A 27,856-nucleotide genomic window follows, 5' to 3' on the forward strand; every position below is an offset into this window, starting at 1 on the left:
GTCTTTGAGAGAGAGGTGAAGTCAGTGAATGTACAGCGAGATTGGATGGTGAGGAATTGGAAAATGTGAGTACGTTTAAGTACTCGGGTAGTGTGATGACCAAGGATGGAGGTTTGGAGGGTGAAGTGCTTGAAAGGGTACAGCAGGGAAGAAAGGTTGCTGGTTCCTTGAAAGCAGTGATAAGAAACAGGGAAGTGAGCATGGAAGTGAAAAAGTTACTACATGACAGTATTGTGATACCAACTCTAACGTATGGAAGTGAAGCTTGGACGTTGCTGGAAGGACACAAGTCAAGAGTGAGAGCAGTGGAAATGAGTTATTTAAGAGGAGCCTGTGGAGTCACATGGAGAGACCGACTGACAAATGAGGATATAAAGGAGTGTTGTGGTGTGGATGTGAATGTGATAGGAAGCATTAGAAGGAATACACTGAGGTGCTTAGGCCATGTGGAGAGGATGGAGGGTGAAAGGCTGACGAAGAGAGTGTATGTGAGTGAGGTGAAGGGGGGAAGAGGGAGGGGGAGGCCGAGGATGAGATGGAGGGATGGGGTGGAGAGGTATATGAGAGAGGGGGGTGTGAGTTAGGAGCAGGGCAGTGAAATGCTGGGGGACAGGGCGACTTGGAGGCGATATGTTTGTGGCCACCCCGAATGGGATTGAGGCGTCTGGCAATAGATAGATAGATAGACAAAGGAAAAGGAGAAAAAGATTTTTTTTTTTTTTTTTTTTTTTTGGTCTAAATCTGGGCATAGGCTTTATAGCCTGCTGCCAAGGCGCAGTAGTCCTACATACCATACACCTCTACATGTCACCACTTCGGTGCTAACACCCACCTTCCATATTGAATACATGCTAGGGCTATCTCATACAGGGCCTGGTGTATTGGTATTAGCAGGGGTATTTTTACATGTCGGCAGGTCTTCTGGTAGATCAGTAAAGTCTGCTCTGATTAATTTCAAATCCTTAAACTGTTCCCTGCCCCAGTGGGGTTTTGAACCTGGGTCCGGTAGGACTGCAGGCCTCCTCTCTACCGACTGAGCTACTGCCTCCCTGTGGTAATCATAGCAGAATTTGTCTTCTTAGTGTAATAGGAAATGTGTACGGTAGGATTCTTATTGATATAGTTAGGGAAATAACAGAGGAATTACAGTACTTGGAGAACAGGGAGGTTTTAGAGAGGGAAGAGGTTGTGTACATCAGATAAGCATCCTTTAGTCTTTGGTGGAAAAGTTTCTAGAGAAGGGAGAGAAGTTGTATGCAGCCTTCATGGATTTGGAGAAAGCATATGACAGAGTTGATAGACAAGGAATGTGAAAAATATAAAGAATGTATGGAGGAAATGGAAAGCTGTTGAATGCAATGAAGTATATATAGGAGGGTGGTAAGGCTGCCGTATGTGTGGTTGCTCAACTGAGTGAATTTTTGTCAGAATGTTGAATTGAAACAGGTATGTGTCATGTCTCCATGGTTGTTTAATCTGTGTATGGATGGTGTTATAAATGACAAGGTAGGGCAGTGTCCCTAATGATAAATGGCAACATTTGGAAACTTCATGTTCTATTGTTTGCAAATGATACTGTATTGTTAAGTGAAGATGAAGGGGAGCTGCAAGGCTTGGTGAATGTTATTGGGAGAGTGTGTAAGAAATGGAATCTAAAGGTGAATATAAGGAGGAGTAAAGTTACGGTCTTTGAGAGAAATGAAGTCACCGAATGTACATTAAGGCTGGATGATGAGGAAGTGGAAAATGTGAATGCATTTAAGCACTTGGGTAGTGTAATGAGCAAAGGTGGAAGTTTAGAGGATGAAGTGCTTGAAAGGGTACAACAGGGAAGAAAGGTTGCTGGTTCTTTGAAAGCAGTGATAAATAGATAAGTAACCATGGAAGTAAAAAAAGTTGCATCATGATGGTATTGTGATACCATCTCTAATGTATGGAAGTAAAGCTTTGACTGTGTTGGAGGGACAGAAGTCAAGAGTGAGAGCAGTCTCAGAGAAGCATGTGGAGTTACATGGAGAGAGAGAGAGCTTAACAATTGAGGAAGTGAAGGAGTGTTGTGGTGTGGATGTGGATGTGATAGAAAGTGTTAGGAGAAATACATTTAGGTGGTTTGGCCATGTTGAGTGGATGGAGAGTGAGAGACTGATGAGAAGAATGTATGTGAGTAAGGTGGAGGGGGAGGAGAGGGAGGGGGAAGCTGAGGATGAGATGGAGGGATGGAGTGGAGAAGTATATGAGAGAGGGGGGGGATGTGAGCTGGGAGAAGGGCAGCAAAATGGCGAGGGACAAGGCGACATGAAAGCAATTTGTTTGTGCCCACCCCTTATGAGATTAAGGTGTCTTGCAATAGATAAATAGATAGATAGAAAACCATTAGCTGACTTTGCCTATGATTTACCGATGCGCTTGGCATTGTGCAGTCACTCAGTGCTCCATGTGTGTGTATATCTAACCCGCAGAATACCTAGTTTGCTATTTATTTATGATGTATATATGATAATACACACTCATCTAAGTCAGCATTATTGAAATTTTAATTACAGTAATACTGTAGTTAGTAAGGCCATTGAATGATTTGCATCTGATTGTTGGTGGCTTTCTTACCGGTCATTTCAACCCATAAGCCTATCCCAAACCATGACCTTCATAGTACAGTTAGCGCGAGCAATTCCCGGTTATTTTAGTCTTAATACCTACCGTGACTTAGAAATGTTGCAAATTATAAATAACATAACTCATGAGGTGGCAAAGTTGCCCCCTACCACCATGCTTACTCCCAACTAGTCATCAGCGAACAATAACGCCCTTTCAAAACAGTATGTAATGCAAGCATTTAATGAGAATGAACAATATTGTAAGGTTCTCAAAACAGTATGTAATGCAAGTATTTAATGAGAATGAACAATATTGCAAGGTTCTCAAAACAGTATGTAATGCTAGTACTTAATGAGAATTAACAATATTGTAAAGTTCTTACCTGACTCCAACTATCGACAGTGCTTAAGTGGACGGGGGAGGGGGAGGGGTTTTAAGGCTTGAGGCACATTACAACCTCACAGCACGAGGTGAGTGTGGAAGTAGCAGAAATAACAGGGTGAGCTAGTTCACATGCATGCCACTAGGCATGGGTGAGAAGTGCTGTGATTTGCATGTCATGCTTAAATATGATTGGCTTCCAGCCGCGACTAGTGTAAACGATGCCACAACTTGGAGAATTCCTCGGAAAGGAATCCCTTGGGACAGTGATCGCAGCTATCAAATTGGTTAAATTGGTTACCACGACATACAAAATGATCACAGTTTGGCCGGAAAAGTACCATGAATTAGAAATCCATTACTAGCAAACCTGTGATATATGTAAGTTGGCAAAATTTAGGGAAAAATAGTACGCGTGGCAGGAAATACGGTAGGTTAAATTACAAAAGTTTTTGTTAGGTTTGAATAAGTCAGCGCTGATAAGGGTAATTTCTTGCCCAAAATAGTGTTCTTATGGCACCTGTCTGTCTTTGGTGTATCTTAAGCTGGAATCTGTCTCTCTGGCACTGTTGGGGATTATCAGCATCATTTACCACTATAAAAATAATCAGAAAAATATGGTAAGCAAACCTTAAGAACAAGATGTGAACTGGTTAGGTCTTGCTGCTGCTTAAACTAAAGTGTACATTTACCACAGTGAATCTACAATTGAAATTTTAGAGTGGTAGGTGGTGGCAGCCCTCATCCACTCACTTGATGAAGTGCTGCTTGCATCTTCCTTCATCTTTATCATTCATTTTCTTTGTCTGCCCTCCTCTCGTCCTATTTCTTCCACCTTTCCTGTTATATTTTATTATTATTCTTTCCTTTTCAGGGATTTACATTGAGTAAGAAACCTAATGATTTCCTGTAAGCCCAGAAGCCATTTACAGTGCTGGGTGGTAACCACATAGCCAACCCATGCATGTTCCCTACATGTTAACAAGTGAGTTGGCAGAGGGTTAGTGTCCCTCCTTGTAAAACAAATAACTCAATGACAGGTAGCCACCCTGTAAGGGATTATGGCTTCAGACTATAGATAGATAGATAGAATCTGCAATTAAGGGTAAGGCAAGTGACTGATCAAGGTTTTGGTGAGGTACATGTACCCAGTAACAGAAAATATATTCTTGTATGGTGCCCTCGTCATCATTTCCTGTCAACCTAAGTAGGCCTGTGCTTGCTTCTGGTACTCATCATAACATTTTTTACTGTATTTAATGGGTCTGAATACAGTGGAATGTGAAATTTAGCATGTTTAAATTTGGACAACTTAATATTTTACAGCAGATCAAATATCTACCAAGTCACAATTTTCAACCACAAACTTACAGTTTTTGACAAGCTGAGGCTGGAGTTAGGGATTCAGAATGCATCTAGGGCCATTTGGTTTCTATCCACAAACACAGTCTGGCTACATAGGACCAAATAATTACGGCCACCAAACAAAATGTGAACACAGATTGTCTAACAAAAAGTTCTTGGCCATTATTTATGCAGAGCTGGTTCTTTTTGTAAGGATTCAGATTAGCGTTATATAAATTAGGAAGTGATTCAAGTTACACTCGTATGGTACTTTGTATTTATGTCAAAATTTTGCCATTCATAGTTAAATAGTAAAGACAGAAGTGCAACACAAGTTGCATCATTAATGGCGTGCATGAAGTCACAGAGTGTGCAGTGAGGTTGGATGGTGAGGATATGGAGAATGTGAGTGCATTCAAGTACTTGGGTAGTGTGATGAGTAAGGATGGAACTTTGAGGGATGAAGTACGTGAAAGGGTACAGCAGGGAAGAAAGGTTGTTGGTACACTGAAAGCAGTGATGAGAAATAGGGAGGTGAGTATGGAAGTTAAGAAGTCACTGCATGATTGTATTGTGATCTCTACCCTGACGTATGGAAGCGAGGCGTGGACCTTGCAAGAGGGGAACAAGTCAAGAGTGAGAGCAGTGGAAATGAGTTACTTGAGAGGAGCATGTGGAGTGACGTGGAGGGACAGGTTGACGAATGAAGAAGTGAAGGAACGTTGTGGGGTAGATGTGGATGTGGTTGAAAAGATTAGGAGAAATACACTGAGGTGGTTTGGACATGTGGAGAGAATGGAGAATGAAAGACTGACTAAGCGGGTGTATGTAGGTGAGGTGGAGGGAGGGAGAGGGAGGGGTAGACCGAGGATGAGGTGGAGGGATGGAGTTGAGAGGTATATGAGGGAGGGGGGAGTGAGTTGGGGGGAGGGGAGTCAAATGGTGGGTGATAGAGTGACTTCGAGGCGTTTTGTCTGCGGCCACCCTTTGCGGGATTAGGGCGTCGGGCTATAGATAGATAGATAGATAGATCGTATAAGCTGTTCACAAGGACAGTGAAGCTGTGTTACATGGGTCAAGGATGCAGATGGTGACACTCCTTCCCTGCCAAAACATGTGAATAGCAGTGTCATATTCGACACATTACATATGGTAAAATTTTAAATGAATGAAATAAAGGCATTGAGTGAATGGTTGCGCAGGTACAGTACCAGGTACCAGCTGTGTGCATTCTGTGTATCCTGTCACTTAGAAATTAAGATGCATCAGTCTCGATCTAGTGCATGGCAAAGCAACACATGAATAGCAGCGTCAAAAATCACACATTGCATTATTTATAGGCAAAATAACATTGAAAATGAGTGTAAATAACAACACTGAGTGGCCAGTTTTGCAGATACCGTCTATGTATGTTCTGTGCATTCGTTCTTTTATGACAGTGTATTTACATGCTTCCATCGGACACGAACCAGGACGAATTATCCAAACTTAGTGGGTAATAACTGCTTTCAGTATGGCTTGAATAAAAAATCAATTGAATTACCCAGCCCATATTTCACTGAAAATAATTATCCTTGGTGACAAGAGTCAGAATGAAGGTAGATAATGCACGATAACTAAAAATTACCAGAGGCAAAGATATGACCTCATGAATCAGTGATAGGACCTAATGAAAGTGGCTGTTGGGAGTTGCAAGTATGCTTCAGTTGATGGACTCAATCCAGCTTTAACATTTTCTATTTTTTAACATTACCACAATATGATTTATTGATTTTGTTTTTTTTTTAATAAAGTGCTCCCTTAACCCCTCTGTGGCCGAAAGCCCAGAATTTTTCGTGCACCCCAGGCCGACGCCAGGGCCATTTTTTGAGGTTTCGAAAATTGATTTTTTTTTTCTTGCCATATTGAAGAGAAAGTTCAAATGCACCTAACAGTGCAAATCCCAGCTTCCTAGACGCATTTTGTGGCTTGCAATGAAGCGCGGAAGTTGCAGAAATATCGGCAACCGATATCGCCGCCCAGGGACACTGCTGCATCGCAACTGGGCAGGTGTTGTTATTTATTTTTTTTTTTTTACCTCCCAAAACATGTGAATGGTGCTGAAATGTTATGCATATATGAGATATGATGTTATCGAATGATTTCAGTACATATTCTGTTAGGAATGGCTGGAAAAAAAAATGTTATGAATACATTTTCACCTTTTTGATATAAAATATGTTTATGGTAGTTTTGAGTTATTTTTTACGTTATGGTTGTGCCCATGCTTGGAAAAGGGAGCGAAAGAGTTGAATTTTCAGTCCTAAATGAGAAAACTGCACGTCCTCCAAGGCTAGACACTGCCACGGGAGAATAGTGTGGAGGGTCAGTCCAATTAGCAATAAGGAAGTTGAGTCGCAACTTCCAGCTCCCACACCACAAGCATGGCTAAAAATAGAATCGTAACGCAGTTTCAGAACTAAGAATAAGTCTAATTATTATGAATACAGATACAAAGCAGAAATAAATACGTTTACAGACGGGGAAAAGCGTATTTTTTCCGTCATAACATGTTCATCTTTCTCTGTCATTTTACGTTCATCTTTATCATTTTACCATGTTATTTTCACAATATATATTGCTGTCTCGTAAACAGGGTGGTTGTGTGTGTTTTACAAGGGAGGAAGAAGATTGTATTTTCTGGGTTGAGATAATGGATGTAACTATGTGTGTTTAGGCATGGCCACGAGCGAAAAAATCGTACATCCACTTGTCACGACAGCAGGTGGTGAACTGACGGATGATACGTGAGAGGGTGAAGTCAAGGTCAGTCTCGTGTCCCAGAGTTTCGTTCACTTCCCGAAAGTTTTCACAGTTTTCTATAAGTTGCATTGCATCAAATGATCCAAACCATTACAGCAAACTTAAGCAAATAGGTAAAGATACCAAGACAAAAATGTATTTTTCTGTTATTATCATGTCTTTTTTGTATGTGCTTGTATTACTTCATAATTGTAAACAGGTGGTTGTGTGTGTTTTGCAAGAGAGGACAAAGATTATATGTTCTGCCTGGGTCGAGATAATGGGTGTAGTTGTGCTTGTTAAGGCATGGCCAGGAGCGAAATAATCGAAAATCCACTTATCACAGCAGCAGGCTCTGAACCGCTGGATGGGGTGTATGGGAGTGTAGTGTAGGTCAGTGTGCAGACGTTCAGAATGTCCATTCACTTCCCAAAAATTTTTGCAGTTATTTACAGGCTGCGCTCAAACGATGCCGGCGGCCATTTATCAGCTAAACGTCATTTGACGCCGGTGGCCACGGAGGGGTTAACATCCACGGGGTTTAGGTAACAGAGACACCTGTGTACACTCAACCCCCTGCTATCACGTGTTCAGCTATCACGCTTATCTGCTATCACGCACACATCAAATGCACAACCATACATGCTATCACGCACCCCAAGACCGCTATCACGCGTCGAGTTTGAAGACAGGCTAAGCGACACTTATTCACACGGCACTTCATACGAGGTTTGCAGAGGATACGATGGTTAATTGGAACGGTAACGTGGTAAAATTCCCGATTATAGCATGAGCATTTGGAGTGCATCTGAATGGATCCCTGCCGAGGACATGACGGGCAAAACAGTGACCAAAACCCATTCGGCTCAAAAGAATATATCGTACTACAGCATTGAAATTTAGCCTAACTCTGAATACTTATTGTATTTTAGAATAAATATCAATCGTTTTGAAACCCTTATAAAGAGTTAATATTTCTTATGACGAAAAAACTGTGATGTCGATAAAGTAATCACATGTTTACAACTGAGACGGGGCTCTGACGACAGTGTGAGGAACGTGTGTGATAGCATCCAAGTTTTGTTCCACTTAATGTTCCTCAGCCATTCCTGATATAAGGTACCATGTGATACCCCCTTTAGCTGTGGACACTAAAGAAATGGTGACAGCCAAAGAGATCTGGCAGCAACTAAGCCACTCCCAAGCCTCGGAACCCATCAAACCACCCAAGCCGTAATCCTTATAAAAGTTTGATGGCCTTTTATGTTGTTTATTTATTCATTATACTGTTATTATTAATATAATAATGCTTTATTTCATGTTAGAGGAGAGATTGGCAGGAAATTGTAGGCATACAGTGGTTAAAAGTTAGAAAAATGGGCCACCGAATAACCAATTAGAAACTTTCCCATTGATTGTTCAGTTCAGCTATCGCGTATTCAGCTATCATGCGCGTTTCCTGTGACCAATTAGGCGCGATAGCAGGGGGTTGAGTGTATATTAAAAATCCACGGATATCTGCTGCCCCTCTTAAAAACACCCCTGGACCTCCCTTAACCCTTTGGCTGCAGCGGCATTGATGACAGCATACTGACGGCTCATTGAGGAGAAATAGGAAAAAAAATTGTGTGTTTTCAACTCATATTTTAACCCGCTTGTCATTAATCTTGAGAGCTAAAACCTTTGTCAGACAATTGTCAATCTTTCTACTATCATTTGCAATAATCTGCATGTCCACAGGCACTCCAAGCATGGAGAACGATTTGAGAGAATACACGGTGTGTTTTGACTGTCTGATGCAGGAAATAGCCCAGGGAGGCAAAAATTTCCCCCAAACCACAATTTTTTCTGTACAAAATAGGGTTACAGACATATTACCTCATCACAGTAATTTTAATAATAATAAAAATAAAACACTTCTAGCCAGTCTCCTATGATTTTGTTACAATATTCCAGTGTTTGCATTAGACTTTAGTGAAATAGTAACGATGTGAGGAAAATCATTACAAACTTTATCAAACTTCATGAATGACATATTACCACTTACTTTTATAAAGCTTATCAATATACTGTCATGAGTCATTTCGTAGTATATTTGCAACCGCAAAAGTGTTCGCTAACTAATGTGCTTAGCATGATGATAAAAATGGTAGATTACTAGTGGAGAAGGGAGAAAAAGTGAGCAGATGGAGAGAACACTTTAAGGAATTGTTGAACGTAGAGGATGGAAGTAATGCGAGTATAAGTGGCTGGGGAATGGCTGGGAGAAGGAGGGAGGTGAGAAGACAGGAAGAAATCAGTAGGATAGAAGTTGTGGAAGCAATGAAGAAAGTTAAATCGGGGAAAGCCCCAGGAATTGATGGAGTGTGTGGTGAAATGCTGAAGCATGGGGGAGAGATAGTAGTAGAATGGATGTGGAAGATGTGCAGATTGGCCTGGGAGGAAGGTAGAGTCCCGGAGGATTGGGAGTCAGGTATAATTATTCCCTTGTACAAAGGAAAAGGGGAAAAAGAAGTGTGTGGTAATCATAGGGGCATTTGTCTTCTTAGCATAATAGAAAAAGTGTATGGTAGGATACTTATAGACGGAGTTAGAGAAAGAACAGAGAAATTAGTTCGAGAAGAACAGGGAGGCTTTAGGAAGGGAAGACGTTGTGTAGATCAGATATTCATTCTTAGATCTTTAGTGGAAAAGTTTCTAGAGAAGGGAAAGAAGTTGTATGCAGCTTTCGTGGATTTGGAGAAAGCATATGACAGGGTGGATAGACAAGGATTGTGGAAAGTGTTAAGAATATATGGAGTAGATGGGAAGTTGTTGAATGCTGTGAAGAGTATGTACGATGGTGCGAAGGCTGCAGTGCGTGTGGATGGTGAACTAAGTGAATTTTTCTCTTTGAAAGTTGGTTTGAAACAGGGATGTGTCATGTCTCCATGGTTGTTCAATCTGTACATGGATGGGGTAATAAAAGAGGTACAAGGTAGGGTAGTGGATGTTGGAGTGGCCCTGGTGAGAGAGGATAGTGTTTGGAAACTCCCTGTACTGTTGTTTGCAGATGATACTGTGTTGTTGAGTGAAGACGAAGGGGAGCTGCAAGGCTTGGTGGATGAGTTTGAGAGAGTGTGTAAGAAACGGAACCTAAAGGTGAATGTAGGGAAGAGTAAAGTGATGGTCTTTGAGAGAGGTGAAGTTAGTGAATGTACAGCGAGGTTAGATGGTGAGGAATTGGAAAATGTGAGTACATTTAAGTATTTGGGTAGTGTGATGAGTAAGGATGGAGGTTTGGAGAGTGAAGTGCTTGAAAGGGTACAGCAGGGAAGAAAGGTTGCTGGTTCCTTGAAAGCAGTGATAAGAAACAGGGAAGTGAGCATGGAAGTGAAAAAGTTACTACATGACAGTATTGTGATACCAACTCTAACGTACGGAAGTGAAGCTTGGACATTGTTGGAAGGACACAAGTCAAGAGTGAGAGCAGTGGAAATGAGTTATTTAAGAGGAGCCTGTGGAGTCACATGGAGAGACAGGCTGACGAATGAGGATATAAAGGAGCGTTGTGGTGTGGATGTGGATGTGATAGGAAGCATTATGAGGAACACACTGAGGTGGTTTGGCCATGTGGAGAGGATGGAGGGTGAAAGACTGACGAAGAGAATGTATGTGAGTGAGGTGGAGGGGGGAAAAGGGAGGGGGAGGCTGAGGATGAGATGGAGGGATGGGGTGGAGAGGTATATGAGAGAGGGGGGTGTGAGTTGGGAGCAGGGCAGTGAAATGGCGGGGGACAGGGCGACTTGGAGGCGATTTGTTTGTGGCCACCCCAAACGGGATTGAGGCGTCTGGCAATAGATAGATAGATAGACTTGTATTTTATCACAGTAATTCACTATCCAGATGCCCACTTTCCGGACTCCCCACTTACCGGATATTGTGGGCCTTGACCTTCGGAACCAAAAAAAAATAAAAAATAAAAAAAATCCTTAAAAAATCCTAAATTTTTCCCACCTGTAATTTGAAATTGCCGTGTGGCGCTGAACGGCTGTTTGCACCACAGCCCCTTCACCCCTTCCTTCCTCCCCCCTCCCCCCTCTCCAGTCAGGGTTGCCATTTGGTATTTTTCATTACCAAATGTTGGCCAATTTGGTATTGAAAAGTTCGTTTGGTAGTGAATCAGCATGATCCATTACCAAACAGATTTTTCACATGTATGAAGATATAGAGAATGGAGATGGTGGACTGTCTGCTCTCTGTGATTAATCTGCTAGCATACACAGTGCAACAATAAACATGCTGCTGATTATAAGGAGAGTGATTATTTCCATTTGTACATATAATTAGTGATGAATAAATGCTTCCTTTAAGAATTTGGTAATGAAAAGTTAAATTTGGTAATGAAAATTGAGGATTTTGGTAATGTGGCTGAGCCCAGATCTGGCAATCCTGTCCCCAGTTACTGCCTAACCTTCGTCAAGGGAAGATGTTCATTGCAGTGGATGCCGCACGTGCACGTTTTTGTGAATAAACTGCAATACCTTGCTACTAGACCACATGCAAATTTACAGTGTTGTGCAGTGTTAAGAAATTAGAATTTAGAGTGCATAGCATTAAGTGTGGAGTGCAAAGTGGCGGTTGAAACTGGAGTGGTGCAGAATTTAGAGTGCAAAGCATTAAGTGTGGAGTGCAAAGTGGCGGTTGAAACTGGAGTGGTGCAGAATTTAGAGTGCAAAGCATTAAGTGTGGAGTGCAAAGCGGCGGTTGAAACTGGAGTGGTGCAATTAAGAATAGAATGTGCAGTGTTAAACAATTATAACTCACAGTGCAAAGAATTAAGTGTAGCACAACACTGGATTACTGTACGTGCTTCAAGAACATTTTCACAACTACCAGAGCCTTAGAGGAGGTTGCCACAGAAGTGCTGTAAGTAGCCTGTACAATGCTAAGTATTTTCTATACTTCTAATTCCTCATTCTCTGGTTCCTTTTCATTTATTTCATGCTTTATGTCCATAATTGGTTTGAATAGAGTCTTAAATAGGTTAAAATAAGTGCTTTGCATGTCCAGTAGGGAGTTATTTAGGTGGCTTTCAAAGTTAGGCTGGGTTAGGTTTATAAGTACTAGTTCAACAGGCAGAGGCCCACTGTCCGGACCGGACCACTTTCCAGACATGCCTTTGGCTCTATTACCTCAGATAGTGGAGGGATTACTGTATAATATAAAATAACACTTTTAGCCACTCTCATATGATTTCATTGCGATTTGGGTGCGTATTGCTTCGTATTATTTATGAGAGGGGGAGGGGAGGGCAGCAAACCAGTTTAGACCAGCTCACCGAGTGTATGTGTATATGTGTGCATGTATGTATGTATACAATCATTTAGTACTAGGATAATTGTCATTGTTTAAAAGTTTAATCCCTAAAGTTGGAGTCACTCATCCACCAATAATAATGAAAATAAAACACTTCTATCCAGTCTCCTATGATTCTGTTACGATGTTCCAGTGTTTACGTTAGACTTTAGCGAAACAGTAATGATGTGAGGAAAATCATTACAAACTTTATCAAACATCATGAATGGCTTTTATTACCACTTACATTTATAAAGCTTATTGATATAATGTCATGAGTCATTTCATAGCATTATTGCACAGTTTGCAGCCACAAAAATGTCCGCTAGCTAATGCGCATAGCATCATGACTTCTGTGATTATCACAAATATGTCACTAAATCACTTGTATTTTATCACAGTAATTTACAGTATAAAATAAAATAACACTTTCAGCCACTCTCATATGATTCCAGTGTGATTTGGGTGCGTACTGATTCGTATTATTTACAAGAGAGAGAGAGGGAGGTGGGGGGGAGGGCAGCTAACTGGCTTAGACCAGCTCATTGAGTGTATGTGTACACGTGTGCATGTATGTACATATACTATTCTTTAGTACTAGGATAATTGTCAGGGTGTAAAAGCTTAACCCCTGAAGTTGGAGTCACTCATCCACCAATAATAATAAAAATAAAACACTTCTAGCCAGTCTCCTATGGTTTTGTTACAATATGCCAGTGTTTACGTTAGACTTTAGCGAAACAGTAACGATGTGAGGAAAATCATTACAAACTTTAGCAAACTTCATGAATGGCTTTTATTACCACCTACTTATATAAAACTTATTGATATAATGTCAAGAGTCATTTCATAGCATTGCTGCACAGTTTGCAACCACAAAAATGTTCACTAGCTAATGCGCTTAGCATCATGACTTCTGTGATTATCACAAAAAAAAAATTGCAAAATCACGTGTATTTTATCACAGTAATTCACAATACAATGTAAAATAACACTTTCACCTACTCTCGTATGATTCCAGTGCGATTTGGGTGCGTATTAACTTTGTATTATTTACGAGAGAGAGAGAGAGGGTAGGAGGGCAGCAAACCGGTTTTTGACCAGCTCATCAAGTGTATGTGTACACGTGTGTGTATGTACATATACAGTAATCCCTCCACTATCCGATGTAATAGAGCCAAAGGCATGTCCGGAAAGTGGTCCCGTCTGGAAAGTGGGCCTCTGACTGCTGGACTGGTGCTTATGGACCCTAACCCAGCCTAACTTTGAAAGCCACCTGAATAACTCCCTACCGGACATGTATAGCACTTATTTAAACCTATTTAAGACCCTATTCACACTAATAATGGACATAAAGCATGAAATCAATGAAAAGGAACCAGAGAATGAGGAATTAGAAGTCTATCTATCTATCTATCTATTGCCAGATGCCTCAGTCCCGTTTGGGGTGGCCACAAACAAATCGCCTCCACGTCGCCCTGTCCCCCGCCATTTCACTGCCCTGCTCCCAACTCACACCCCCCTCTCTCATATACCTCTCCACCCCATCCCTCCATCTCATCCTCAGCCTCCCCCTCCCTCTTCCCCCCTCCACCTCACTCACATACACTCTCTTTGTCAGTCTTTCACCCTCCATCCTCTCCACATGGCCAAACCATAGAAGTGAGTATGGAAAATACTTAGGCCTAGCAGTGTACAGGGTACTGTACTTACAGCACATCTGTGGCCGCCTCCTCTAACTCTCTAAGGCTCTGGTAGTTGTGAAAATGTTCTTGAAGCATGTACAGTAATCCAGTGTTGTGCTACACTTAATTCTTTGCACTATGAGTTATAACTGTTTAACACTGCACATTCTTCTGAACTGAACCACGGCAGTTTCAACCGCCAGTTTCAGCCGCCACTTTGCACTCCACACTCTCTCCACACTTAATTCTTTGCACTCTAAATTCTAGTTTCTTAACACTGCACAACACTGTAAATTCCCATGTGGTCTAGTGGCGAGGTTTTGCGGTTTATTCAATGTTTATTCATAAAAAACATGCACGTGCGGCATTGATTACGATGGACGTCTTCCCTGAACGAAGGTTAGGCAGTAACTGGGGACAGAGGTGCCAGATCTGAACACACTTCTCAATTTTCATTACCAAATTTAACTTTTCATTACCAAATTCGTAAAGCTAGCATTTATTCTTCACTAATTATGTATACAAGTGGAAATACATGTAATCACTCTCCTTATGATTAACAGCATGTTGATTATTTTCACGCTGTGTAGGCTAGCAGATTAATCAGAGTGAGCAGACGGTCCACCATCTCCATCCTGTGTGTCACGGGGTTTTTTATAACATCACGGTAATTTTGAAATAAATGGTTAAATATTATTTAAATTGATATTTATATTCAATAATATTGAAGCGCAGAGACAATGATTGTCTTGCTACATCAAGCAACGATTACTTTACGCTGGCTTGTGCACGATTCTCTAAGAACGAGAATTTATAAACTTTCTCAACAGTACACAGCAGAGACTAATTACTCACAATTGCTGAATTACTGTACTGTTAGCCTCTGGAGAAAGTTACATCACCCCTGACAATAAATAACTAATACTAATAATAATAACATCAGGTTCTTGCTGATGCATTAACTCCTGGCACAACGGATTTTAAGTTAATACAACAAGACTGGTCTAAGTACCAGTTATGAAAGCAAACGTTTATGCAAGCTAGGAGCTATATGGGAAATAAGCTTAATAATGGAGAAATGAAACAAGATTTTTACTCTACATTAAGCTCAAGAAATAGAACTGTTAAATTTATTAATCACAAAAGAATAAATTTAACGTTACATTTCAAATCAATTAAATGAGACGCACTCGCTCACTCACACAAAAGCTAAATACTTACGCCTAGGGAAAAACACCTTAACTAAGCTCTTAAAACTACAAAATACACAAAAGAAATACCAGTCGATGAATACTATGTATCACCACTAAGGTGGGAGGACTGGATAACTGTCTCAGTGGAGCCTGGGTGCTAGCGACCTCTCACACTTCTTGGAGCACAGCACCTTCCTCCGTCACAGCAAACACAAGACTGAATTCAAATACATTGAATGGGCAGGACGCAAGGCGTGGCTAACGGTTGAGGGAAGCAGAGGCAAACGATAAAGAAATAATTGTATCGCTCAGTAGCGCACTTAGTGACGTGCATTAAATCGGTCACTTTTTGAAAACGGTGACGAATTATTTGAAAAGTATACCCCGAAATGGAGAGAGAAACGGTTAACTGAGCGATACACAGTGAGTTTTCCACTATTAGTTCGTGGCTTCTCACAAAAAGGAAATGTCGCGAATTGATTCGTGACATTACGCCCCATGAAAATTAAATCTTTCTTCCTTCAGAAGAAAGATTTCAATATACATACATATAAATCCTAACTCAGTCACACAAGATTCACACTGTGGTGTGTGTGCTATCCTGCTACAGGAGAAAGTCGCAGTCGTCAGTGAGCGAAAAAAACCTCGTATTTACGTTAATAGAAGCAAGCTTGAGGGAAAAACTCCGTGACGACGGTGAAAATCCTGTACTCAGGTCAAACTGAGCGAAAAGTCGCTACATTTACACTGACAACCAATTGTTGTGTAGTGTGGTGTATGTAATACACGGTGTAGGTGTGACAGTTGTAGTGTAACTGTACCTACGTGTAAAATGACACAGTAAATAATATATGGCAACGACGAAGGCAGAGGAGAAGAGGCGGCAGCGTGCGGCAGACGATCGCTGGTCCGCACAGCAACTGCTACACCCATTGCTGAACCTGCAAAACCAATTAAGGTGGAGCATCAAAAGTGTCAATGGGACAAAATTCTTATTATGTTACAATTACTCTCTCTGGCTAGCAGTCAGTACATGCTATGAAAAGTACACTCGAGGTCGCCATTAATTTTAGCACACGATTATGGTCGGCAAGTTGAGAATCCCTGTGCAAACTCGGGTCTTCCATAGCCTCGAACTGCACACGGGTCCTCAACCTGTGCCTCAACCTACAGTACTTATATTAATATCGGAGAGCTGAGAATCCTTGCAAACTTGGGTCTTCCATAGCCTCAAGTCGCCTCTGCAGAGTTCTCACTTCCCCCTTAACCTACAGTACTTATATTAGTATCGGGGAGCTGAGAATCCTTGTGCAAACTTGGGTCTTCCATAGCCTCAAGTCGCCTCTGCGGAGTTCTCTCTCGAACTTCCCCCTTAACCTACAGTACTTCTATTAGTACTGGGAAGCTGAGAATCCTTATGCAAACTTGGGTCTTCCATAGCCTCAAGTCGCCTCTCAACTTCCCCCTTAACCTACAGTACTTCTATTAGTACTGGGAAGCTGAGAATCCTTGTGCAAACTTGGGTCTTCCATAGCCTCAAGTCGCCTCTCAACTTTCCCCTTAACCTACGGTACATATATTAGTACCGGGAAGCTGAGAATCCTTATGCAAACTTGGGTCTTCCATAGCCTCAAGTCGCCTCTCAACTTCCCCCTTAACTTACGGTACATAACATGTATGTACAGGCCCTGGACATAATGTGTCCTGTGGGGCCAATGGGCGAGACGTCAGGTCTGCACCCACTTCACCACTACCCTGTCTCTCAACTGACTCAGAGATTACAGGTGTGGTTATAAATGGCACAGGAAGGGCATGTCCCTGAGTAGTGGCGATACTTTGGCACACACTGCAGGAACGGAGAAAACTATTTATGTCCCGTCCCATCCCTGGCCAGAAAAAGTCAGCTCGGATATGGCCCTGGGTCTTCCTTTTGCCCATGTGACCTCCTGAGGCTGAACAATGACCCCATTCTAACACTGCTAGGCGGTACTTTGCGGGAACGACAAACTGCAGTCGAACCTCGCCCTCGGGTGTTCGTGACTCACGGTAGAGCCGTCCTTGTTTACGAAGGAACTTGGCTCGACCTCCCCGTGAATACTTTATCACTCGACCCTTTTGTTTATTCCGCACGGCAGCAAGTGTCGGGTCAGAATGTTGTTCTTGTACAACAAGTTGACTGCACATCAGATCTTGCGGCGATTCAATGATCACTGGGGTGACACAGTCTGGAGCCTCAGTCATGGCTCGTGTCACCGCAGCAGCCGAAGTCTGAGTAGCGCCATCGGAGCAACTATCCTTGACTCCATTAATATTGCCTACTATTAAGTCAAATAGAGGCTCTGGCATGACAACTGCAAGTGTCGTACCAGTATAAAATGGAGATGCCACCTGGATACATGCCTCAGGGAACAATCTCACTGATCCATCAATAAGGCTTACATGGATCTGTCGACCTGTATACTGCTCAGGCCGAACTAGACTCTGCTTAACAGAGCAACCTGAGGAACCATTGTCTCTCAGGACCTTCACAGGAATGTCTCCCACAAACCCTAGCTGAACAAGGAAGGTACTGTCACCTGTGGGAGGGCCTGTGGAGGAAGCAGCTAGCCACTCATGAGGCTGCTGAATTGATGTGGCAAACATTGTGCCTTGAGGAAAAGATGGAACATTGGCCATCTGTGGAGGGGGGTTCACTGTCACTGTGGGACTAGTGAACTGTGGGGAAGTACCCACACTGGTAGGGACGTGACCATCAGGCTGCTGCTGAGGAATGAAGGCTGCATTCGCTTCCTGCCTCTTTTGAGCTGGTGGTGAAAAAGTTTGTCCCGACGGTCGGTTGCGTGGCTGATACTGCTGCTGGTTAGGGTACTTGTTGTACCTCTTCCACTCAGGTTTCTGAGTGTTTTGCCCCTGGTCCTTCCACTGCGGTTTTGGACCTTGGCCATTATTCTGAGAACGGCCTTGGTGCTGGGATTCAGTCTGAGACGGCTTCCCAGACTTGGCAGTATCTTTTCTGCTCCAGGTGTTTTGCTTACGAGCTTGATACCCGTATGCAGTAAAGAATGCGTCAGCGTTCTCTGCCATTTGGCTGGCATCTTTCACCTGGCAGATCTTAAGCTGTGCTATGAGCTCAGCAGGCCACGACCTCTCTAGCTGTGTACGCAGCATAAGGTCAATAATCCCCTCACGCGTGGAAGGAGTTTCATCTTTCTCCATCCACTCATTTAAGTAAGCTGTGAGACGATCAAGGAACTGAACAGCTGTCTCCTTGTCTTGGAGACGAGCTCGCATGAACTGAACTTTGGCGTCGTCTACTGTGAGACCATACGCCTTAATGAGTGCAGCTTTCATCATCTCATATGTGAGATTGTCTCCACGAATTCTGTGGAGAATATCGAGGGCAGGGCCCTCAAATAGGCTAAGAAACTGAAGCCGCTTAGCTGCCTCATCCAGTTGATATAAGTCTGCCATGTCCTCAAAACGAGCTATGTACGGCTCGATTCGCTCGCTTTCCTTGTATGAAGGAAGCTTGATGCGTGGGGTCGCCAGGACATGTGCAGGGGGAACGCTCGTGGAGCTTTGACCAACTGCACCAGACGTGTCTGAAGCCAAGGAATCTCGCTTGAGCTTCATCATTTCAAGTTCATGTTTTTCTCGTGCCTCACGTTCGGCACGTTCATGTTCTCGTTCTCGCTCGCGTTGTTCACGCTCGTATTCGCGCTGTTCTCGCTCGTGTTCGCGCTGTTGTCGCTCTTTTTCTAACTCGAGCTCGCGTTGTTTCTGCTCGTGTTCGCGCTGTTCTCGCTCGTATTCGCGCTGTTCTCGCTCGTATTCGCGCTGAATCTTACGCTCTTCACGGGCATCATTCTCGCGCTGCTGCTCCTGATTATGCCGTGAGAGTATATACTCTTTAATTTCGGTTGGGTCCGAAAGACCCATTTCTTTGGCTTCCTGTAAAAATACAGTAGTAGCCATTTCGCTAATTTATTAAGCAAACCGAAATTGAGTACTGACTGCTTAGCGACGAATACTAATAAACAAAAGTAAAGAGTACAGACACAAGCTAGTGGTGACCAGTCTTATCCAGTTAACTGGCAAAGAATAAATAAAAAATGTAAATGACTGGGAAGACTCAATAATAAACACAATGGGTACGGCGACTTCCCAGAAGCGAATAAAATTGTCTGGCGTTACCAAAAATAAACTAGAGTTAAGTATTCTATTGATTAATAAAGCAAAATTCACTTGCTAAATTAGGGGTAAACACCAGTAAGCTTGTGCCTATAAACTTTAATGATAAATACCTAAATATGAATGAGTGAGCACTATCTCGTGAATAGCTTTAGAGCTAGGAGTTAATATCCTGGAATGAGGTCGCCAATTGTCACGGGTTTTTTTATAACATCACGGTAATTTTGAAATAAATGGTTAAATATTATTTAAATTGATATTTATATTCAATAATATTGAAGCGCAGAGACAATGATTGTCTTGCTACATCAAGCAACGATTACTTTACGCTGGCTTGTGCACGATTCTCTAAGAACGAGAATTTATAAACTTTCTCAACAGTACACAGCAGAGACTAATTACTCACAATTGCTGAATTACTGTACTGTTAGCCTCTGGAGAAAGTTACATCACCCCTGACAATAAATAACTAATACTAATAATAATAACATCAGGTTCTTGCTGATGCATTAACTCCTGGCACAACGGATTTTAAGTTAATACAACAAGACTGGTCTAAGTACCAGTTATGAAAGCAAACGTTTATGCAAGCTAGGAGCTATATGGGAAATAAGCTTAATAATGGAGAAATGAAACAAGATTTTTACTCTACATTAAGCTCAAGAAATAGAACTGTTAAATTTATTAATCACAAAAGAATAAATTTAACGTTACATTTCAAATCAATTAAATGAGACGCACTCGCTCACTCACACAAAAGCTAAATACTTACGCCTAGGGAAAAACACCTTAACTAAGCTCTTAAAACTACAAAATACACAAAAGAAATACCAGTCGATGAATACTATGTATCACCACTAAGGTGGGAGGACTGGATAACTGTCTCAGTGGAGCCTGGGTGCTAGCGACCTCTCACACTTCTTGGAGCACAGCACCTTCCTCCGTCACAGCAAACACAAGACTGAATTCAAATACATTGAATGGGCAGGACGCAAGGCGTGGCTAACGGTTGAGGGAAGCAGAGGCAAACGATAAAGAAATAATTGTATCGCTCAGTAGCGCACTTAGTGACGTGCATTAAATCGGTCACTTTTTGAAAACGGTGACGAATTATTTGAAAAGTATACCCCGAAATGGAGAGAGAAACGGTTAACTGAGCGATACACAGTGAGTTTTCCACTATTAGTTCGTGGCTTCTCACAAAAAGGAAATGTCGCGAATTGATTCGTGACACTGTGTATCCTCATACATGTGAAAAATCCATTTGGTGATGCATTATTCTGATTCATTACCAAACAAAGTTTTCATTACCAAATTGGTCCACATTTGGTAATGAAAAATACCGAATGGCAACCCTGACAGGGGAGGGGGAGGAAGGAAGGGGTGAAGGAGCCGTGGTGTAAACAACTGTTCGGCACTGCGCAGCAATTTCAAATTATGGGTAGGAAAAAATTCTTTTTTTTTGGGAGGGGGGGTTCCGAAGGTCCAGGACCACAATGTCTGGTAAGTGTGGAGTCCGGAAAGTGGGCGTCCAGAAAGTACGGGGATTACTGTACTATTATTTAGTACTAGGGTATGTATCAGTGTTTAAAAGTTTAACCCCTAAAGTTGGAGTCACTCATCCGCCAAATGAATTTTTCCCCATAAGTTATGTGTATCAGTTAATGCGATATCAAATAGTGCTTGCTTGCACATCCACCATAGAGGCTCATTAATTGGGACCAAGGTGTCTTTACAAACAATACAGTAATAAGGGTAAGAAAAGCTATAAAAAGTCAAAATTTTCACTTTACCTGTTCTCGGCAATGGGAGGAGGGTCATCAAGCGTTTTATCCGTTACCAGCTGATTTGTGATTAGACAATGACAGAGGCTTTTACACACAAAGCTTTGGTATGACCAACCAATCACAGAGCTTTCCCCTTGTATCAGCTGGTAAACACAACAAAGCCCTTCGCCGCCAAGATTGCAAAGGAGAACATGGAAGAAAAGAAATACTCCCAGCCCGTCCTGACTTTTCCCCTGATGAATTAATGGCATTAATAAATGAAGTGGCCAAAAGGAAGAGTGTCATATTCATTGATTCACTGGATAATGCCACCACTAAAACAGCCATGAACGGGGATAATGTTACATTTGCAGTGAGGTGTCATCAGAGTTTGACAAGATAAAATGCTGTAATAAATTCGGGCCTGGTACTATATCCACCTGCTGATATTTAAAATCGTGTACCATCCACTCACTCGATGTAGTGCTGCTCTAGGATATCTGCCCTTTCCTCTCCATCCTTCATTCCTTCCTTTCTCTTCTGTCTTTCTTTCCTTCGTTCTTTCCATGTCCTTCTGCCTACGGGTGACTTTACACTCCCTCTTCTGTCTTTCTTTCCTTCATTCTTTCCCCTTCCTTCAGCCTATGGATGACTCTACACTGAGTGACAAGCCAAATAGTTTCCTGTACACCAGGAAGGCATGTACTATGCTGGGTGGTAACCATATAACCAGATTTTGGCGCCTGGTGGTTTTAGTGGGTAATTATTGCACTCCAGTCGGATTGAGCCGGTGAAGGTTTATATCTATGGGGTGGTTGGGGTTGATTGCTCATGTAATACCACTCAGGGATGAGTGAAGCTGGTCACTCTCATCTTAAATGTCGGGACCAACTGCCTAGCCCTGGGCTCCTACGCTCCTCATGGGGCAGTGTAGGAGTGGATGATGGATGGATGGACGGTATGTTAAAAATGCAGACGTTAAGGGATGACTGCAATCCAGTGCCACATACAGTAATTATTTATTAATATTTTGGAAGGAATGTAGTTTAAATGATATGCTGTAATTTTGTCTGGAGTGTTCTCATGTGCAAAGGAAGGAGTAAGATGAGAAAATTAAACAGAAAAAAAAGCCTTTATTTTATTTGTTTGTATTGTCACCAGTCATCCTTACGAGCAACTTTTTTTGTTTTTCTATAACAAGACCATTAAATATGGACTACTTAAACTTGGTGAGGTTTTTATGGTACCATATGCTATCTAAATGTGAGATTCTGCTGTAAAAGGGAAAATTGGGGTTTGAGAATCATGTTCCCGAGACCAGTAAGAATAAATCCTGTAGGTCACCGTATTCATTATCATCCCATGTCCGGTACCAGTTATGCACAATAACCAAGGGATCACTGTAATTTATGTAATGAACAGGCAGTTGATGTTTGCTATACTGTACTGATCGTTTTCGTTTTTAAAGGCTCCAACACGCTTGCATGTGTCAGCCTTGGTCACCTAATGGCGGCTCTCCACGCTGCACGATCCATTGCAGCCTCCCTGTTCAGTCCCTTAACCCTAAGGTCACACTTAATGACCTCATCCCATGTCTTTCTCGGTCTACCCCTCATAACCCCACTCCCAATATTAACACTTCTCACCTTCCTCACCCAATTATCATCCCCCACTGATGTGACTTTTTTTTTTTTTTTTTTTAGTAGCTGTAATAGTCTGTCTATCTATCAATTGCCAGATGTCTCAGTCCTGCAGGGGGTGGCCACAAACAAATTGCTTCCATGCCACCCTGTCTTTGGCCATTTCACTGCCTTTCCCCCAGCTCATCCTCCCCCTCTCTCATATACCTCTTCTCTCCATTCTTCCATCTCATCCTTGGCCTGCCCCTCCCTCTCCCCCCCTCCACTGCACTTCCTCACACTCTCCTCCATAGTCTCTCGCTCTCCATCCTGTCCACATGGCTAAACCACCTCAGTATATCTCTCCTAACGCTTTTCATCACATCCACATCCACACCACAACGCTCCTCTCCTTCCTCATTTGTCAGTCTGTCTCTCCATGTGACCCCACATGCTTCTCTCAAATAACTCATTTCCACAGCTCTCACTCTTGACTTCTATCCCTCCAACAAGGTCCAAGCTTCACATCCAGTATCTCGTAATAACACTAATGTCACTTAATTACGCGAGACTCAAAATGAGTAAGTTTAGTATCCACTTTCTGTGTGGCTGTGCATGTTTACGTTTGTATCATGCTTTTGTTCCTCACTGCCATGGGTCTTTCCAGTGTTGCCAGATGTGTGCGTTCTTGCCAGACTGGGCGATGTGTGTGTGTGTATTTACCTATTTACAGTACACGGGAATTGAGCTAAGCTCATGTTGTCCTGTCTCCATATCCACATTTATCAGTTTAGTTTTAAACACATGAATGTGTGTGTGTGTGTGTGTGTGTGTGTGTGTGTGTGATGTGTGTGTGTGTGTGTGTGTGTGTGTGTGTGTGTGTGTGTGTGTGTGTGTGTGTGTATTTACCTATTTACCTAGTCGTAGTATACAGGAATTGAGCTAAGTTCATGTTGTCCTGTCTCCATATCCACATTTATCCAGTCTAGTTTTAAACACATGAATGTGTGTGTGTTTGTGTGTGTATGTGTGTGTGTGTGGTGGGTCAGTCATAGCAAGGAAGGATGGGGTCAGATGAAGACACTGAGAAGGAGGCGAGGTGATAATTGCAGTTCGGGGAAGGGTAGGGGATAAATGGAGGAGCGGAGACAATAACAGGCTTAAATCTGGAAGAGAGAGAGAGAGAGTGTGGATAGTACAGAAGTAGGTATGGAGTAGAAAGGCGATGGGGTAAAGGGAAAGACCATTGTGTCGTAAGTAATTATGGCTGGGTTGGACAGGTACTTGAGAGTGAGAATGAGAGAGAGAGAATATTTTGTCATCAGTAATTATGTGATGAGGGTTGGGTTGGACAGGTACTTGAGAAAGAGAAAGAGAGAGAGAATAAAAACAAGAGTATAAGCATGAGAGAGAGAGCAAGAACTTTGTGTCATCAGTAAGTATGGGATGAGGGTTGGGTTGGACAGGTACTTGAGAGAGAATAAAAAAACAAGAGTATAAGAATGAGAGAGAGAGAGAGAATAAGAACAACAGTATGAAAGAGAGAGAGAGAGAGAAAGAACTTTTTGTCATCTGTAATTATGGGATTAGGGTTGGGTTGTTCAGGTACTTGGGAGAGAGAATAAGAACAAGAGTATGAGAGAGAGAGAGAGAGAGAACTTTGTGTCATCAGTGCAGTAATTATGGGATGAAGGTTGGGTTGGACAGGTACTTGAGAGAGAGAAAGAGAGAGAATAAGAACAAGAGTATGAGAGAGAGAGAGAGAAGAGGATAGTTCAGAAGTAGGTTAGAGAAGAAGGGCATTCGGGTTGAGGGAAAGAACTTTGTGGTGATAGTAAGTATGGGATTAGGGTTGGATTGGACAGGTACATGTGGTAAGGGTGTGAAGGTTTCAGACAGAGAGATAGAGGTGGGAGAGGTACAGTGTGGTCATTATAACACAGGTGCAAATTATGTGATGAGGGAACAGCAGTATTCAAGAGTTTTTACTTGTAATTAACTTCAATGCAGTAACTGTGAACAGGTTTTACGACTGCGTTAGTGATTTGCTGACGACTCGGGATCAGAAAAATTTGGTTCTTACAGTATGCAACGGGTTTACATGTTGATGTTAATCCGGTAGTTGAGTCCATGTAAATTAAGTTTTTATACAAATTATACTGCTTGGTTGACTTACTTCTTATTTAAAAACATAAATAAGTACGAAGTTGATGGTCAGACTTCGGTGTTTGTGGACTTGGAAGCAATGCCAATGGCATTTCCTGAAGAATTTCATATGTTTGGGGAAAAAATGTGGTCTCCAGAACCTAACCACTTCTTTTACATATAAATATGTCACCATTTAACACGAAATTGATTTAACCCGAGGTTCCTCATAACCTTTCTCATGTTATGCATAGACTCCACCGTAATAAACTGTACCCCAAAATGACGGTGTTCACCCCATCTGTGACTAAAACACATTAAGCTAAGTCTAAAAGTTTATGAATCAATGTAAACACAAAATTTAAGTCCAAAATATCATCAAAATTGGTTTTAAAAAAACAACAAAATCCATCTATATACCAGGATTTAGCCATCATTCAGCAGGGCAGGGTGGTATTTCTACCCCCATTGCTATGCCGGGGTATTGCATCTAAGGGTGTCATATCTTGGGCTCTGCTTGTACTTTCATGCAGCAACTTTTTTTACTTCCATGCTCACTTCCCTATTTCTTATAACTGCATTCAAAGAACCAGCAGCTATCTTTCCTTGTTTTACCCTTTCAAGAACTTCATCCTCCAAACTTCCATCCTTACTCATCACACTCCCCAAGTACTTAAATGCACTCACATTTTCCATTTCCTCATCATCCAGCTTCATTGTACATTCAGTGACTTCATTTCTCTTGAAGTCCATAACTTTACCTATCCCTACATTCACCTTTAGATAGCTGTAATAGGCAAAACATATCATTGTCAGCATGTAAAAGAATGTTATTATTGCATATTTTACAGTAATAAATTTGTTGACAGAGTCATGCAGAGGAGCTACATAGTGCACGTCCAGATGTGTATAAGGATCCCAATCACAAACCTGAAATGACCATAGCTCTGACTCCCTTCCAAGCTTTGTGTGGCTTCAGGCCTGGTCAAGAGATAGCCAGGCATATCAGAGGTAGGTGTAGAGTCTTTTATACCCTAAACTCTTTGGGTCATACTGTACAGCTGCTGAACTTAGGTACAGGGATACTCCACAATGCAATAGCCTTCTACGCAGTGATGAGGTAGAAATACCACCGTACCCCGCCTATTGTAGGCCAACCCCTGGTTTTGCAATGAGTCCTGCGAGGTATCGTCTGGGGGTGTAAGTCGTGCGAGGTATCGTCTGGGGGTGATCGGCTAAAAGTTTGAATCATGCGCGCTCCAGGGCAAGCTGCCCACCCACCCACCCACCAGAATGCGCAGAAACACTCACACAGCCCCCGCATCCATCACTCACCCCACACTCACCCATATCGTTCTTCTTGCACCGCTTGTCGCCGAGTGAGAATCTCTCGTAGACTTATCAACCCCACATTGTGTTACATCACCAATACTATGCAAGCCTCTATCATGGTGCATCGTGACTGTATCCCAGCAGTTCCTGTGAGTAGGGCAATGATACTAACTGTGTGTGATGTGTGATTTTGTGTCATTTTTGTGCTAAATAAGTGTAGTAATGTGTGGTCAGGGTGCTGCATGTGGTGGGGCTGGTGGTGGTGCTACTGGTGCTAGTGGTGGTAGTGGTGACCCTAGTCGGGGTAAGCGGCCTGCTAGTGTTGGTGTGGATGATGTTCCCGCGAATTCCAGCTTAATAGCATTTAAATGGAAGTGAAGTTAGATATTCTCAAGCGGCATGACAAAGGCAATGACTCATCTGCCATCGCCTCGGCTCCACCTGCTGCAGGTGACAGTCTCAACTATTATAAAGAAGGCTGGCACCATTGGGACTGCCACTGGAAAGGTTGCAACCCTCAGCACCCCCCATATCACCCACCGCAGGGAGCCAGTGATGAAGTTGATGGAGCGGATGCTCTGCACATGGGTGGAGGACCAGAAAAGGCGGAAGGCGCCCATGAGTCAGGCAGGCGCTCATCTGTATCATGGCACTCTCCCTTTGAAGTGATTTAAAGGTGAGGAGAAACTTGGATGCAAGTGAAACCTTTAAAGCCTGCCATGGCTGGTTTGACCACTTCAGGAAGCAGGCAAGCCTGCAGCACGTATGTCTGACAAGGCAGCGGATGCGGTGGCAGTGGCAGTGTTTTCTGACGAGCTGAAACGAATTATTCTGGAGGGTGGCTACAGTGCAAAGCAAGTCTTGAACTTCAGTGAGACACGACTTTTTTGAATGAGAATGTCCTCCAACACATATCATGCAATAGAGGAGGAGTCTGCGTTGGAGTTCAAGGCTTCGAAGGACTGGCTTACACTTCTGCTGGGGGTCAACGCCAAGGGTGACCTTAAGTTAAAGCTGCTCTTAGTCTACCACGCAGAGAATCCAAGGGCTCTGATTGGCTTCGTCAAGGAGAGCCAGGGGTAATCTGGAAGGTTAGCAAGAAGACCTGTCTGACATCTGACACCTGCTTTTCCTGCTTCCACTTGTACCTCTCTCATGTCCTGAAGAAGTATGCCTCCAAGGAAAACCTAGCCAGTCGATTCCTCTTGGTAGTAAACACCGTGCCTAGCCACCCTCCTGCAATGAAAGACAGGGCCAGCAACATTGAACTGGTGTTCCTGCCTCCCAACACCACGTCGTTGTTGCAAGAAGTGCACCAGGGGGTGATTGCCACCCTCAAGGCCCACTCTCTCCGGCAAACCATGCAGCAGCTGGTGAAGGTGTGTGGCAGCGATGACTGGATAGTGGTGCAGCCGTTCTGGCGGGGGTACAGTATCAGGCACGCCATTGAGAACATCACAGGTGCCTGGAGGGAGATTAGCCAGGCC

At 42.7% G+C, this 27,856-nt stretch overlaps 1 protein-coding gene across 1 annotated transcript in view; it reads left to right on the forward strand.

Moving 5' to 3' along the window:
- The window catches only part of LOC145414872 (mannose-6-phosphate isomerase-like), a 114,891-nt gene that overhangs the window by 14,911 nt on the left and 72,124 nt on the right, over positions 1-27,856 (forward strand). Inside the window, exon 3 of the mRNA XM_080284292.1 lies at positions 25,907-26,048. Coding sequence (XP_080140418.1) covers positions 25,907-26,048 — 142 coding nt within the window. The remainder of the gene's footprint in view (positions 1-25,906; positions 26,049-27,856) is intronic.

Source organism: Coenobita brevimanus, chromosome 101, assembly GCF_032717465.1.
Source record: "Coenobita brevimanus isolate Jiangsu-jjx chromosome 101, ASM3271746v2, whole genome shotgun sequence".
NCBI classification, from domain to species: Eukaryota; Metazoa; Arthropoda; class Malacostraca; order Decapoda; family Coenobitidae; genus Coenobita; species Coenobita brevimanus.